We start from the raw sequence: 13931 nt of genomic DNA, 5'->3' as shown, positions 1-13931 counted from the left end.
TGTCTTTTACTTGCTCATCGGTCCTTGATCTCTTTAAATACTCCTCAACTTCAAAACTAGTCGTTGGACAGTATCTTGAGGATCATCTTCCAATCTACCCATTGGACATATCTATATCTAGAAGATTTGGTAGCCGTTGAGTGATAAAAATAGAATCCCAAATTGATTCCGATCGCTCGTACAAATAGAATCTTGGTTTCTATAAGTAGAGTTTTTTCGTATAGAAAGATCTTGTCTTTAAGATCCAATCGCCAATCAATTAGATTGAGTCAATCAAATCAATTTTGATGTGGAATCCAAACCAGATCACTAGCCGTTATATGATTGGGGCTTGTATTACGTTCTGTCGAATCTGGATGTAAAGTCTGAGTGCAATAGACTTTACAATCCGAGTCTGAGTATAATAGACTTTATAATCTAAGTCTGAACATATTCTGCTTTTGAACAGATTTAGCTTTAAGGTTTGAACATAGTCTAAATAAGTTTAACTTCAGCATAGAATCTGTCTTTTGGTTCCGTTTAGCATAGAGTCTGTCTTTTGATTCTGTTTAGCATAGAGTCTGTCTTCTGGTTCTTCATTCACGTTCAGTCTGAAATTTGTCAGAGTTGGCAGACTTCTGATGTAGAACGGACTTTGGCACTAAAGTCTTGCATTCTTCAGACTTTGACCCAAAAGTTTGGAAATCTTCAGAATATGGACATATGTTACGTTCAGTCTTCTGGCCGTCTTCAGACTTTGACAATATCATTTAAATGTTCTATCATTTGCATGGTCTATTATTTAACCAATAAACACGTTAGTAGCTTTTGATTTATTTTGTCATCTTCAAAACATCATAAGGGATTTCCCTAACAAATCATCTTTTTTTTTAACATTAACCTAATTTAATCATGGGAATGGCTTATACTCTTAAAATGAACTATTAGCTCTTAATTTTGTATCATGATGACAAGGCGATGCAACATTTATGATCATCTCCAGTTGGTTCTCTCCTTCCTCTATATTTGTTAATTTTTTTTTTCTGGTTAAGAAAACAAGTAAATGGATTATTACAAAGGAAAAAAAAGATGAGGGGATTAATCCTATTGTACACCCAAGAGACAAAATTAGTTAATAATGTCCAATAACTACAAATACATATGTTCACATATATTTGGTTGAAAAGTTACGAAATAATTAAATAATTGAGATGAATTTTTTTAAATAAAATATATATCAGGTGTGTAGGTGAGCCATTCCACGCCTAAAACCGAGAATTGGATCGATATTCATCGGTTCCATTATATTGGAATCGAACCAGCCCTCATGGGAATCGCCAGTTTTAGTTCGATCCGATTTGGCTTTGGGCAATTCGGGTGGTTCTTAGTTCTTTTTGCACACCCTTATTTGGTATGACCCTTGATTTTATTTTATTTTTTTGTGTCCAAGAAAATTTTTAATAATTTTATGAGATTTTTCTTTTCTTTTTCTTTTAAAAAATATATACATACTAGTTTGGTCCCAGTTCTTTTTCCTTCTCTTCTTCTTTCTCTTCTAGTTGACAACCTTGTCGACTCCTAGTTAGGTTGAGTCTCGTCATGGTTGGGTGAGGTCGTCCTCGCCTTAGTTGGACGATGTTAAGTTGAATCTCGTCCAACCACTCTAAGGTCAGCCTCGCCTAGTCATGGCAACGCTCAACTAGCCATGGCGAGGTCATTGGGCCTTGTGTTTGGCCAATCGTTGGCCATCGCCAAGCCTAACGATTGGCTAGAGGAGGAAAAAAGAAGAAAATAAAAGAGAAAAAAAATGACTTGATTTTTAAATAACTCTTTTCTACTTTTCATTCTATTCTAAATTTATTTTCGGGAATAAATTTGTTTTTCAAAATGGAAAAATCAACTTATCAAATGAATTTTTGTTCGAAAAAATAAAAGAACATAAATAGTTAAGAATTGATTTGTTACCAAATAAGCTTATCGATATACTAAAAAAAAAAAAAGAAAACGAAAAAACCACCAAAAACCTTAAACTTTGTCTAAAGTGACAAATTTACTTCAAACTTATTTTTGTGACATAAAAAACCTCAAACAAATTTACCTTAAAAAAATTTTCGTGACACAGAAAACCTTGAACTTTTATTAATGTAATACATTTATCCTAAACTATAAAGCATTTTGGTCTTTTTTTTTTTTTTTTTTTCTTCTTGTCTCTCTTCCCTCCGTTGGCCATGGCGGAGGGAAGCCGACATCTGGCGAGGGGGTGCCCTCGCAGATCTAGTGAGGGCCGTCCTTGCCTGCATCAGGCAAGGGTAGCCCTCATTGGCGTCAGGCAAGGCCTTTGGCGAGGGAGTCTGGCGAGGGCACCCCTCACCCAAGTTCGGCCCTTGTTGGTGTCGGGTGAGGACGACCCTTACTATATCCCTCGTCGGCGTCGGGCGAGGGCACCCCTTGCTTGACCTAGCTGAGGGCCACCCTCGCTCAACGTCGACGAGGGCAGCCCTAGCCACCCTAGGCGAGGGCGACCCTCGCCCGACGTCGACGAGGGTAACCCTCATCGGACACCGGCTTCCCTCCACCGGCAAAGGGAAGAGAGAAGAAGAAGAAGAAAAAGAAAAAAAAGAAGAAAAACGAAAAACATAAAAAAAAAATAAGATGAAAATATCTTTGATGGGGTAAATATGTCATAATTTTTCAAAATTTGAGATTTTTCATATCACAAAAAAAAAAAAATGCAAAGAAACAAGGATCCTATTTTATTTTCCCGGGGAAAAATTAAAATTTGAAGGAGAAATTTCGTTGGGGGGGGCGGCACATGGAGTTGGAGCCTGGACGTAGGTCCCGGCACCAACAGCCAGAACACGAAAAAGCAGGGGAAAGGGGGAAAGGGGGAAAGGGGCATATTCCTCTTCCTCGCGATAATCAAACGTAAAAAGGGAAGAAGAAGAGGAAGAGGAAAAGAAGAAGAAGCCTCCAATTCCTCAATCCTCAATCTCCATCCATCGAGCTCCAGCTCCAACTCGATCTTTCCCACGGCCCCCCCCAGAAATTCAGCCACAAAATGCGTCGCAATTGCTGCCACGTGTCCCTCGGCTTCGTCCTCAAGCTGCTGAATTACCTCCAGACCTTCGTCGGCGTCTCCATCCTCCTCTACTCTGTGTGGATGCTCAACCAATGGAACGATCGCGCCGCCCCCGCCTTCCCCCCGCCGGCCTACCCGCCGGGCTCCTCCGCCGCCCCCCTCTCGAGCGCGCGGTCCGCCGAGATGGCCCTCGCCGACCGGAGCTCCGGCCTTGAGCTCGCCGCCGACGTCGTCTCCCGGTGGGACGACGGCCTGGGGCTCGCCCTGCGGTCGTTCGAGCTCCCCGCTCCTTGGTACTTTCTCCGTCTCGTCGGGATGGGATCGGGTGGCGGCGTTGCGCGTTTCTCCTCGAGTTCGCTCGTTTGAATGCGTGATTGCGGTGATTGGGTTTGATCGCCATGATTCGGCGTGGGATATGTATGGTTTGGCATGCGTTGGGAGTTTTGGTACGAGACGAGCAATGATACCATTGATTGTCTTATTATGGCAGGTTCATCTATTCATTTATGGGATTGGGGATTGTGTTGTGCTGCGTCTCGTTGATTGGCTGCATCGCTGCGGAAGCATTAAATGGATGTTGCCTCTGCTTTGTATCCTGCCACACGGACGGCCTGCTTTACGTCGAGCTGTCTAATGATCATAGTTTTGCTCAATCTTTCGTGAATGCACTGAACTAAAGAAGTATTAGTACACAACCTTAGAACAGCTAGTGTTTTCATTACGTCCTCATTGGCCATTTTAAACTCAGGGAGCTAGTGGAGCGAAGAGGGGGCTTTGGTGGGTTGTCCTGATGGGGCGAGCTGAGGGTGTTGATCCTGATTGTGGACATCTTTGTGATTTTTATCGTCGATCATGCATTATCCTACTAGCATAGTATCTGAGAATAGCTTCTGCATCAAATTTCATGTAACTGAAATTGATCTTGTTGACTTGAACGTGTTAAGTACATTTCACAGGGAAATACATTTTGCAGGTAGTTATTGCCCACAAGTGAATTGGAACATATAAAATTTGCTTATTTGGCTGTTAATAAGTTCTTTAAGGGCACTGTTTTTGACAAACTACATTGAATTGAGGTATTGTCAACAAGTGCCCATGCATTAAATAATAATGGTTTGATTTTCAAAGTATTGGTTATATGTACTACGAAGTAAATGGACAATTACAAAATTTCTTAATTGTGTATTTAGCCTAAGATGAATGTCAGACATCAAAATGTATAAATGACAACATTGTTCTGCTAGTCTATAATGTTTTCCCTTAATGTTGCAAAAATCAGTACACTCTTCTTGTATCGGTGCTTCTTCTCTTAGAAGCAGCTCTGGTGGCGTTTATTGCAATTGATCATCGTTGGGAACAGGTAACTCTCTCTCTATAATAGATTGATCATCGCTTCTGCTAGTTCTTGTTCATCACGTCGGTTCTATCACCCCTTGCAGATTCTTCCTTCAGACCCTACTGGAGAACTTGATAGTCTTCGCTCGTTTATTGAAAGCAACATCGAAATGTGCAAGTGGATTGGCATTGCTGTTGTTGTAATACAGGTTTGTTGTTGTAATTTTTTGATTTTTATGGTCCCTTAACAAATGATGATTCAAAATTACCTTTTCTGACCTACTCAGGAATCCTGTTGATCTTTGATGTGTCCACCCAATTTTTCTATAAGAGCATTCTTGTGCGACTGTATCTTGGCTTTGTTTCTGTCAACTGCCTTAATCTGAGAAGCTTTAAAATTTGAAAATCCCCCCTTAAAATGATTCTCATGGATTCCTTGCATAGCTTATAAATTCTTGCTGGGTTGGAGAAGTATGATGGTGGAGAGGATGTTGAGGATGATTATAGATGAGAGCTCATTTTCTGTTACCTGTAGTTGCTTATAGATATCACTAGTCACAATAAAAGGGTGTTGGTGATGGTTGGTCAGTGATGCTATTCGCTTATAATTGGTTGGCAAGCTGACATTCTTTCAGGATATTGTTAGCTTCAAGAAATTGAACAGGTGTTGATGATGGTTTGTTGGACTGATAATGGTTAGATGTTAATTGGTTATCGAGCAGATTTTTCTAGTTAATTGTTGGCAATTGTTAAAAGCGACCTATGCATTGGAAAATGCTGGGGAAATGATCAATGTGTTGACTCCACTTTTGTGGGAATCAAGTTCTTGTCCTTTATGTTTTCTTATTATTGGATACATACAAACATTCTACCACATTTAGACCATTTTGAGCTTGATAGATACTTGTCCTATATCTTTTAGCAATAAACGGAATTGGTTTTATTAAGCATAACCCGTGTGAATCACCAGATTATCGAAAGAGACAAATTGCTGGAGACAAAGGACTATTTCTAGGTTTGGGCTTTGTGAGGAGGCAACAACGAAGTTTATGAAGACCCCACTGTGGTGCTTTGAGTTGCATCTAATCTGAGGGGCACTTTTGTTACTGTAGTGAAATACCTGTTCATTAAGCCTTGGGTCATTGTATCTGTCTCACTTTCCACACTAAAATTTATGAAATAACAAGAACTTTATCTTAACAAATCATGTTCCTCATAATATTTTTTGTATTGGAAGGGGATGTTCAACTTCTATATCTTTCTTTTCTTCCACTTCTGTGAGGTGGATGCCTTTTGATTCCAGATAATTGAACAAAAATTTACCATTTGATTTGCTAAACTTTAGATGGGGAAATTATGGCCAGAAAGTTCACTTTCAGTGATTTTTGTGCAAAATGAAAGACTGGATATGAATTCATCTAGCCTTTTGTGCTTTGTCCATTAGATCACCTAGTACTAAGATGGAGTTTTCTCTTGTGCTCAGGCGTTGTCCCTGCTCCTTTCATTTGTTTTGCGAGCATTGGCTTCTCCTCGGAGAGCTGATTATGATGGTCTGGATGATTATGACAATGTTGAAGGTCGGACCAGAGAGCCACTTCTAAATCATAAATCAAGCACAACATCCGGGTCTGCTAAGTCTGATGCTAGAGGTGGTCACACTGGTATTTGGAGTTCACTTGTGAGAGAAAAGGTACTCTTTCCAAAAGTAATTATTAATTGTATTTGGATAGTACAATTAAGTCCACTGCCTTATTTTGTTTGGTGAGTTCTATGATTTTATACGGTAATTTCTTTGTTTCAGTATGGATTGAACAACAGTGCCAAATTCGGTTCGGACAGCCAGAACGCATCAGGTAGTACAAAAACAAAGTGATTGGAATTGGATGCGATACTGTATGTTGCAGGCAAGGGAAAGGAGCAAACCCCATTCTTCACGAGTGACTGAAAAGTATTTGTCATGTGGATCTGACTGAAAGCATTTTGCATATTGATTAGAGATAGAAGTTGTGATGTGCATAAGACTTGAAAGATCATTTGTAAAAAAGGGTACTATTAGCTTGACCTTTTTTTTTTTGTGTTTTTTTTTTTTTTGGGGGGTGGGTGGGTGGTTGGGTGTGGTTTGGTTTGGTTTTCAGTGGCTTGGGTCGATGACACTCCATTCTTACTACGCAGCATAACGGTCGTTCATACGTGATTAACAGTTGTTGGTTGTGTGCTCTGTTGTAGCATAATATTCTTGTGTCTGCGTCTATAAACTATTGGGAGCACCTTCATAGCAATGACATACGTGATTCAACTTCATGTTCTCTTTATGATTTTTACTTTTTGTTGAGCCTATCCCTTTCAATGTTTGTACATAGCATGTCAGGAGTTAAAAGGCTTGAATCTGAAATCACGTATATGTTGCTTCAATGGCCTGCGGAGCCATGATGAACTGGCCTCCTGTGCGCCACCTTTGCAGATCGATTTTTTGCGGTACAACTGCGATTCGTCCCCTGGTGAAAATATTCTGGAAGCATGTTGCCATTCATGAAATTTGAGAGTTCAGTTTGTGATTGGAGTGAATTTGCAAAGATGGAATTAGAGTTGACATGTAAATAGAGGAGAGGTGAATCTCGGCCTGGCATCTCAATAGGCCTGCTCATCATTGGGCAGGCTTGGGCTCAGGTATTTTGGGCTGTTGGGCTCGGCAATGTCGGACAGACCCAACTAGTATCTTTCATGGTGGACCGACAAGTGTCCACCTATCGGCCCCGACATAATTGCTCGGAACTTTCTAATTTTCTCAGTTGAGACTGAGTACGGACTCGTGCAAGGACCTAGGTTTAGTATCCCGATCAGACGGCTAGGAAGAGCAGAACCGGGAATCTACATTCCGGGGTTCGACTGCCATGTGCTGCCCAACCCATACTGTTGCCGTCGCCAGTCGGGCATATTTCTCGATAGGTTTGTGGCGGGCCTACCGACTGATCATCTCTACAATTAATCCTGTAGGGCTAAATTGAAAGCAAGAGAAAGGAAGGAAATATCGTACACGGCATATCATATAAATGAATGCATTCCTGCATGACATGATACCAGATGACCTGCCAGCCCGTCCGAGAATCTGTGTGAAGAACAAGTAGGCCTAAGTCGATTGGTGCACAAACCCAGCATTCAATAAAAGAACATCCTAGTGGCCTTATTCACCAATCGAAAAAGTGACACAAATGATTTCGAAATTTTTACTCAATATATAATATTATTTTCAAAATTTTAATTTGTTCAATATGATTTATGAAGTATAGTTTAATATGTAATGTTGTTTACGAATTTTTAATTTTTATCAAAAATTCAAGGAAGACAGTGAATAAATTAAAAATTCAACGACGATATTGCATATTGAGTCAAAATTCAAGAACTATTTATGTAATTATTCCTTCACTGGCTTGATGATATTGGATTCATCTGGCTCGATGATATTGGATTCATGTAATCACACGATGTGTTAAATAAAAAAAAAGGAGGGCTTCTCGTATTCCTTGTCCGCACACTGCCCTCAGCCGCTGTGGCGAGCTAATGGAACGGTGTTCGCCTCCCATCTTATCCGTCGTACCCTGCTCTGCTAAGTTTAATTGCAATGGCACGCCTCGGGAATTTTGGCGAGACAATAAGGACGTGTGCAAATGGGAATACTACTACTGCCACTGATACCGTGAGCAACCATCATGAGCCAGACCATCGATTTTGGTTCAGCCAATTATTGCGGGATGATGGGTCGATTCTTCAAATCGGTTATGGAATTGCGAACCAAAGAAAAGTAGGCGAACATAAGAAAAATAGTTATTTAATTAGCTAGTGCTTTGCTTTAAGAATACTCATTAATCATACTTAACAGGGGATAATTACTCAAAAAATCATATATATTTATATAATAATTGTGTCAATTTAGTCTCAATTTTTTTGGGTCAATTTATTCCTAGATATTTTGTAATTGTGTTAATTTAGCAAGCCGGTCAAATGTGGCCAGGTATCCAGCGAATGTTAACATGGATAAATTTTTATTACTTTTTTTAAAATTTTTTGATTTTTTTTTTCAAACTTAGTGGGCCTTGCCTAGTGACAACGAGGCTCGCCCTCACTTGGCCAACGAGGCTAACGTTGCCGACCCTTACCTCTAAGAAGAAGGAAGAAAGGGGGAAAAAAAAAGAGAGAAAAAAATAAAGATTAATAAAAAAAAAAAAAAAAAGTTGTCAAAAAAGTTGTCTACGTCAGCATTTGCTAGACGATGACTAGCCAAATTTGATTGAATAGACTCAATTGGCATTATTGTAAAAGATTTATGACTGAATTGATAAATAAAAAAATTAGGAATGAATTTGTACCATTGTAATAAGTTTATAATTTTTTTGATAAATTTCCCTACTTAACATATAAGGATTGTCTTTTGAAATATGTGGATTATAAATGACACGATAGACATAATGTACTAAGAAATAACAATTTCTTTTTTTCTATACTGCGAAGATACTTGTCAATAATTCTCGACATACTGTTCACCTTCTCTCCCAAGAGGGGTGTTTTTAACACTGTTCATTGATATGTGTTTCACTTGGCCCGGGCAATTTAGCCATCCTTTTGGCCTGAATTTTGGTGACTTTCCTCCTCTTGGTACACTCCAACTCCTCACTAAACGGTTTGGTTTAGTTCTGCCCCGAAGAGGAGTTCTCATCTACCCTAGTTTTGCTGGTTTGCCTAGTTCGTCGTTGTAGGAGTCCCTATTCGTGGGAGTTGCTTGAGCTGAGCTAGGAGCCGAGCTTGGGACTTGTGGTGGTGTGGGTGTCCCTAAACGTCCATCCTCCTCTTAGTTAGGCCTTGGTATGGATTTCCTTCTTTTGGCTTTTCTGTAGAGGACTGGTTTGTTTGGTTGAGGGCTGTGCTGGCTTGATGGCGTCCTCCTCGGCTGAGATGCTTTTAGGCTTGAGTAGTGGGAAGGGTCAGAGTCCCCCTCCTCTCAATCTTGTTGATAGACTGGATGGTAAGGTGGCCCAAGATTCCCGCTGGGTAGGGGGAATTCTTCGTCTGGTGTTGGTGTCGAGAGGGGCTTGGGTACTAGGCCTCCTCGGATGGATCGTTCCAGGGGGAGGAGTCGTTCTAGAGCTCCTTCTAAGCGGGCCTAGAGCAAGCAAGCTCGGTCCTCAAAGCCTCCCCAAGCCTAGACATGGGCCAACGTGGCACGGCTCGCAGTGAAGGGCTATGAGCTCTCCTATGTTCCGCTTGCTTTTGTAGATGGGAAACCGGTTGTCAATTTGACGAGTGAGGTGCTGCAGGCCGTGGACCCCAAATTACATGAGTTCTTAGTTGGATATTTTTAAGGGAAGAGGCTCCCATTTCAACTCACAGAGCAAACTTTGAAGAACACCTGGAGACCGAAGCTGGTTGACATGCTCGCCGACGACCAAGGCTTCTATTATTTCCATATTTCGGACCCGATGTTCCGCAGAAATATTTTAGAAAAGGGTTCTCTCAATGTTGCTAGGATTCCTCTAATATTGCAGCAATAGAAACCACTCATGGAGTTGAAGAAGGACAAGCAGTCCACTGTTTTGGTTTGGATAAGGCACAAGACAATTGGTGCTATTGCTAGCTCCGTGGGTAAGCCCATTTTTGTAGATCAACGCACCGAAGGACAGAGGATGCTTTCGTTTGCTCGTGTGTGTGTCGAGATTAAAGTGAACCAGCCTAGAGTCTCTTTGGTTGAAGTGAATGTAGATGGTGTCCCTAGGACCATTGCTATTGAATTTGAATGGCGGCTGGTGGAGTGCCAAAAGTGTGGGGTTTTTGGACACAACTGTGTTGCCCCTCCTACTCAACCTTCGACGATCTTGAAGAGGAATCGTCTTACCCCTACTGCTTTGGAGCCTGTTCGACCCCATGCCCCCGATTCGGCAGCCCCCTCCAAGCCTGATTAGGGCTGGAAGATGGTCAAAGGCAAGAAGAAAAAGCCTACTCCTCTGCTTCTTTGCAGCTTTTCTGTCCCGGCTAATCCGAGTGATGATGGGAGGTCCTTGAAGCTGAAGAATGTGGCGGTAGAGAAGAGATTGCCTAGCACCTACTCTTGGAAAGGTCCTAGGGGACAATTGATCATCTCTCAGCCGTCTAATGCTGCCCCTCCTTCCTTGGACGTCTCGATCCTTCCTTAGGAGCTTATTGGTTCGGTTTTACCCAACTCAAGTGAGGGGGCAAATGACTCCGATATCATCTCTTCCTCGGATGAAGATCTCCTCTCCCCTTACACCTCTCCGAAGGCATCCCTGGTGAGGAGGCCTGCCCTAGCTTTGGAACCCCCTCTTTCCACGTTGCAAGACAAGCTTCTTGGTGTTTCTCCGGAACTCCCCCTTCGGCGGCTCGTCTTGCTCCGCCCACTACAAGGCCTAACTCCTCTAAAATGAGGTAACTTTTCTTCCGTTTCTTTTGTAAATATGTACATAGGATGTTGGAATATTAGGAGACTTGTTGCCCCTCTTAAGCAAGCGGAAGTGAGGAATTTTGTCTTGTCAAATCTGTTATCCTTGATCAGGTTAGTGAAGACCAAAGTTCCTCATAATCTCTTTAATGCCATTACTGAAAATTTGTTGGGGACTGGTGTTGGAGAGCCAACTCGGAGTACTCTAATAGGGGTAGGATTTGGGTTGGTTGAGATCCTATTGCGGTTTCCTTGGAACTTATGTCGGTCTCGGATCAGGCTTTTCATAGGAAGCTTTATTGGTTGGATTCTAGTGTGACCTGCGTTGTTTCTATCATTTATGCTAAGCATACTTTTACTTCTTGGCGTCTTTTATGGGAGGATTTGGTGGCTAGGAGTTCTTCTCTTCAGGATGTACCTTGGCTTGTTATGGGAGACTTTAATGCGATCAAGGATCCCTCATATAGACTAGGTGGTTCAAACCTTTGGTTGCCGTGCTTCGACGAGTTTAGACAGTGTCTTGACCAGGCAAAGCTGGGGGACCTCAGATATGTGGGGTTTCGATATACCTAGTCCACTTCCTTCAGTCAGTTTCGCAAGGTGAGGAAAATTGATAAGGTGCTGGTTAACCCTCGCTGGAGCTAGGTATTTTCCTATTCGAAGGCTTCCTTTCTTATGCTAGGGATTCCAGATCATTCACCTATGGTGGTCAAGGTTGAGAACTCGATTTTCCAGAGAAGACCGTTTAAATTCTTCAATTTTTGGATGCAGCACTTGGACTTTGAGTTAATTGTTAAGCAAGTTTAGGAGGCTCCATCTTCAGGTGTGCCAATGTTTAGGCTGGTTTCTAAGTTGAAGGCATTGAAAGGGTGGCTCAAGCAACTAAATAGGATTTCGTTTGCCAATATTTCCGAAAGGACTTCTCAAGCGAGGGAAGTCTTAAAGCAAACCCAAGTCGACCTCATACTTGATCCCACTAGCGAGGTGCTTGCAGACTTGGAGAGGGTTCAGCACAGGTCCTTCCTAGAGCTTCGGTCTTAAGAGGAGTCGTTTTTTAGACAAAAAGCCAGAATTAGATGGCTTAAGGAAGGTGACCGGAACACGAAATTCTTTCACCAGGCTGTTAATTGGTGACATTTGAGGAATAGAATCCTCTCAGTAGTGGACTCTTCGGGTAGCCAAATTATTGAGCCTCAGCTGGTCCAACAACATTTTGTGGATTATTTTCGAGAACTCCTCTTGCCTCGTCTAGAGCTGGATACTCCCTTAGTCTTAGAGATTCAGGAGGTTATCTAGTCATAGCTCAATGAGGACCACATTTCGTTTCTTGCTAGGCCCGTCTCTGAGCTTGAGATATGGGACACTCTTTTTTCCCTGGCTTGGGGGAAGGCATCGGGGCCGGAGGGTTTCACGGTGGATTTCTTCAAGGAGAATTGGGACACGGTGGGTCAGCTGGTTACGACTGGCGTTAGAGATTTCTTTAGTTCGGGGAGGATCCTTAAAAAAATGAACAATACCATCTTGGTGTTGGTTCCTAAGGTCCCAAATGCAATTACGGTTGACGACTTCATGCTGATTGCTTGTTGCAACATGGTTTATAAGATTATCACCAAGGTGTTGGCTAATAGAGTTACTGCCATGCTTAGGGATCTTGTCAGCCCTACTCAAAGTGCTTTTGTCAAAGGGCGTAGAATCAAGGACATCATTCTTTTGGTGCATGAACTTTTTTCTGGCTTCCATGTCAAACTCTATACTCTGAAGTGTGCTATTAAAGTCGACTTCAGGAAGGCGTATGACACCATGGACTGGCGATTTCTTGAGAACGTGTTACATGCTTTTAAGTTCACTGATTGGCTGGTTCACCTTATCATGACCTATGTGCGGACTCCTCGATTCTCCATTGCGTTGAATGGGGAGCTACATGGGTTTTTCCCTAGTGGGCATGGCTTACGATAGGGAGATCCCATCTCTCCCTACTTATTCACGCTGGTTATGGAGGTGCTCTCTGGGATTATTGGGAGGAGCTCGCATCAGCCGGGTTTCATATTCTTCTAGAGTTGCAGACCTACCTGCCTCTTGCACTTATTCTTTGCAGATGATGTGTTCCTTTTTTGCAAGGGTCACCTACCATCTGTGAAGCTTTTGAACGAGAGTCTCCACCTGTTTTCCTCTTGGAGTGGCCTTCTTTCGAATTCAATGAAAAGTGAGGTGTTTCTTTCGGGAGGCCCGTCATCCTTAAGGAATAATATCCTTTTGGAGCTTGGGTTTGGTGAGGGTACCCTCCCTATGCGGTATCTTAGTGTTCCAATCATCACGAAGAGGCTTGGGAAAGCAGACTGTGCGGTTCTTATTAGGCGCATCACTTCTCGGGTGTAGTCCTGGACTCACCATTTCCTCTCCTTAGTCGGCCGTCTTCAGTTGATCAGGTTAGTTCTCCATGCCATTCAAGCCTTTTGGGCAAGTGTTTTTATTATCCTTGCTGCAGTTCTCGACTAGGTTGAGCGTATCCTTAGACAGTTCCTTTGGAAATGACCTACTTAGGGCAGATGAGGTGTCAAAATTTCCTGGGAGGATCTTTGCCTTCATAAAGTGGAAGGGGGGCTTGGTATCTGAAGATTGCGAGAGTGCAACAAGGCGGCTATTCTCAAGCATATCTGGTACTTGTTTTCAAACAAGGAATCGTTATGGTGTAAGTGGGTCCATTCGACCTTCTTAAAAAATAGGAACTTTTGAGTTGTGAAGCAGTCGACTTGTTGCTCTTGGGCTTGGAAGAAACTTCTACAACTCAGGTCTGAATGTTGACTCCGCTTCCACTGGAGAATAGGAGATGGCTTAACAGTGTCGCTTTGGTTCGATAATTGGCATCCAAGGGGTTCGTTGAATTTATTTTTCATGGATTCCTTCATATATAGCTCAGGCCCCTCTAGGTAGGCTTTGGTGGTTGACCTCTTCTCTGAGAATGTAGGGACTATCAGATCAGAGATTGAGTCTTGGGGTTTGCCTCTTACCGCCTTGATTGATATGCAGGATCGGTTTAGTTGGAGGGAGGAGTCGTTAGGCATGTTTTTGGTGGCTTCAGCTTGGGAGATCATA

The 13931-nt window shown here is 42.2% G+C and overlaps 1 protein-coding gene across 1 annotated transcript; it reads left to right on the top strand.

Annotated features, from left to right (window-relative positions):
* Positions 1-2863: 2863 nt before the first annotated feature.
* On the top strand, positions 2864-6694 carry LOC104426862 (tetraspanin-20). Its single transcript, XM_010040033.3, has 6 exons — positions 2864-3351; positions 3549-3648; positions 4338-4418; positions 4498-4602; positions 5877-6083; positions 6195-6694. Exons 1-6 carry the CDS (start codon positions 3038-3040, stop codon positions 6264-6266), a joined length of 879 nt encoding a protein of 292 aa, XP_010038335.1. The 5' UTR covers positions 2864-3037; the 3' UTR covers positions 6267-6694.
* Positions 6695-13931: the final 7237 nt, after the last annotated feature.

The sequence above is a fragment of the Eucalyptus grandis genome, chromosome 11, assembly GCF_016545825.1.
Source record: "Eucalyptus grandis isolate ANBG69807.140 chromosome 11, ASM1654582v1, whole genome shotgun sequence".
NCBI classification, from domain to species: domain Eukaryota; kingdom Viridiplantae; phylum Streptophyta; class Magnoliopsida; order Myrtales; family Myrtaceae; genus Eucalyptus; species Eucalyptus grandis.
Note: the sequence above shows the minus strand (reverse complement) of the source record. Positions and strands in the feature narration are given on the sequence as shown.

Bases quoted from the DNA above. Each gene is read 5' to 3' on its own strand.
- LOC104426862 (XM_010040033.3), top strand. From the start codon at position 3,038: ATGCGTCGCAATTGCTGCCACGTGTCCCTCGGCTTCGTCCTCAAGCTG. The intron at 4,419-4,497 runs GTAACTCTCTCT...CACCCCTTGCAG, and splicing joins TTGATCATCGTTGGGAACAG to ATTCTTCCTTCAGACCCTAC. The intron at 4,603-5,876 runs GTTTGTTGTTGT...TCTTGTGCTCAG, and splicing joins TTGCTGTTGTTGTAATACAG to GCGTTGTCCCTGCTCCTTTC.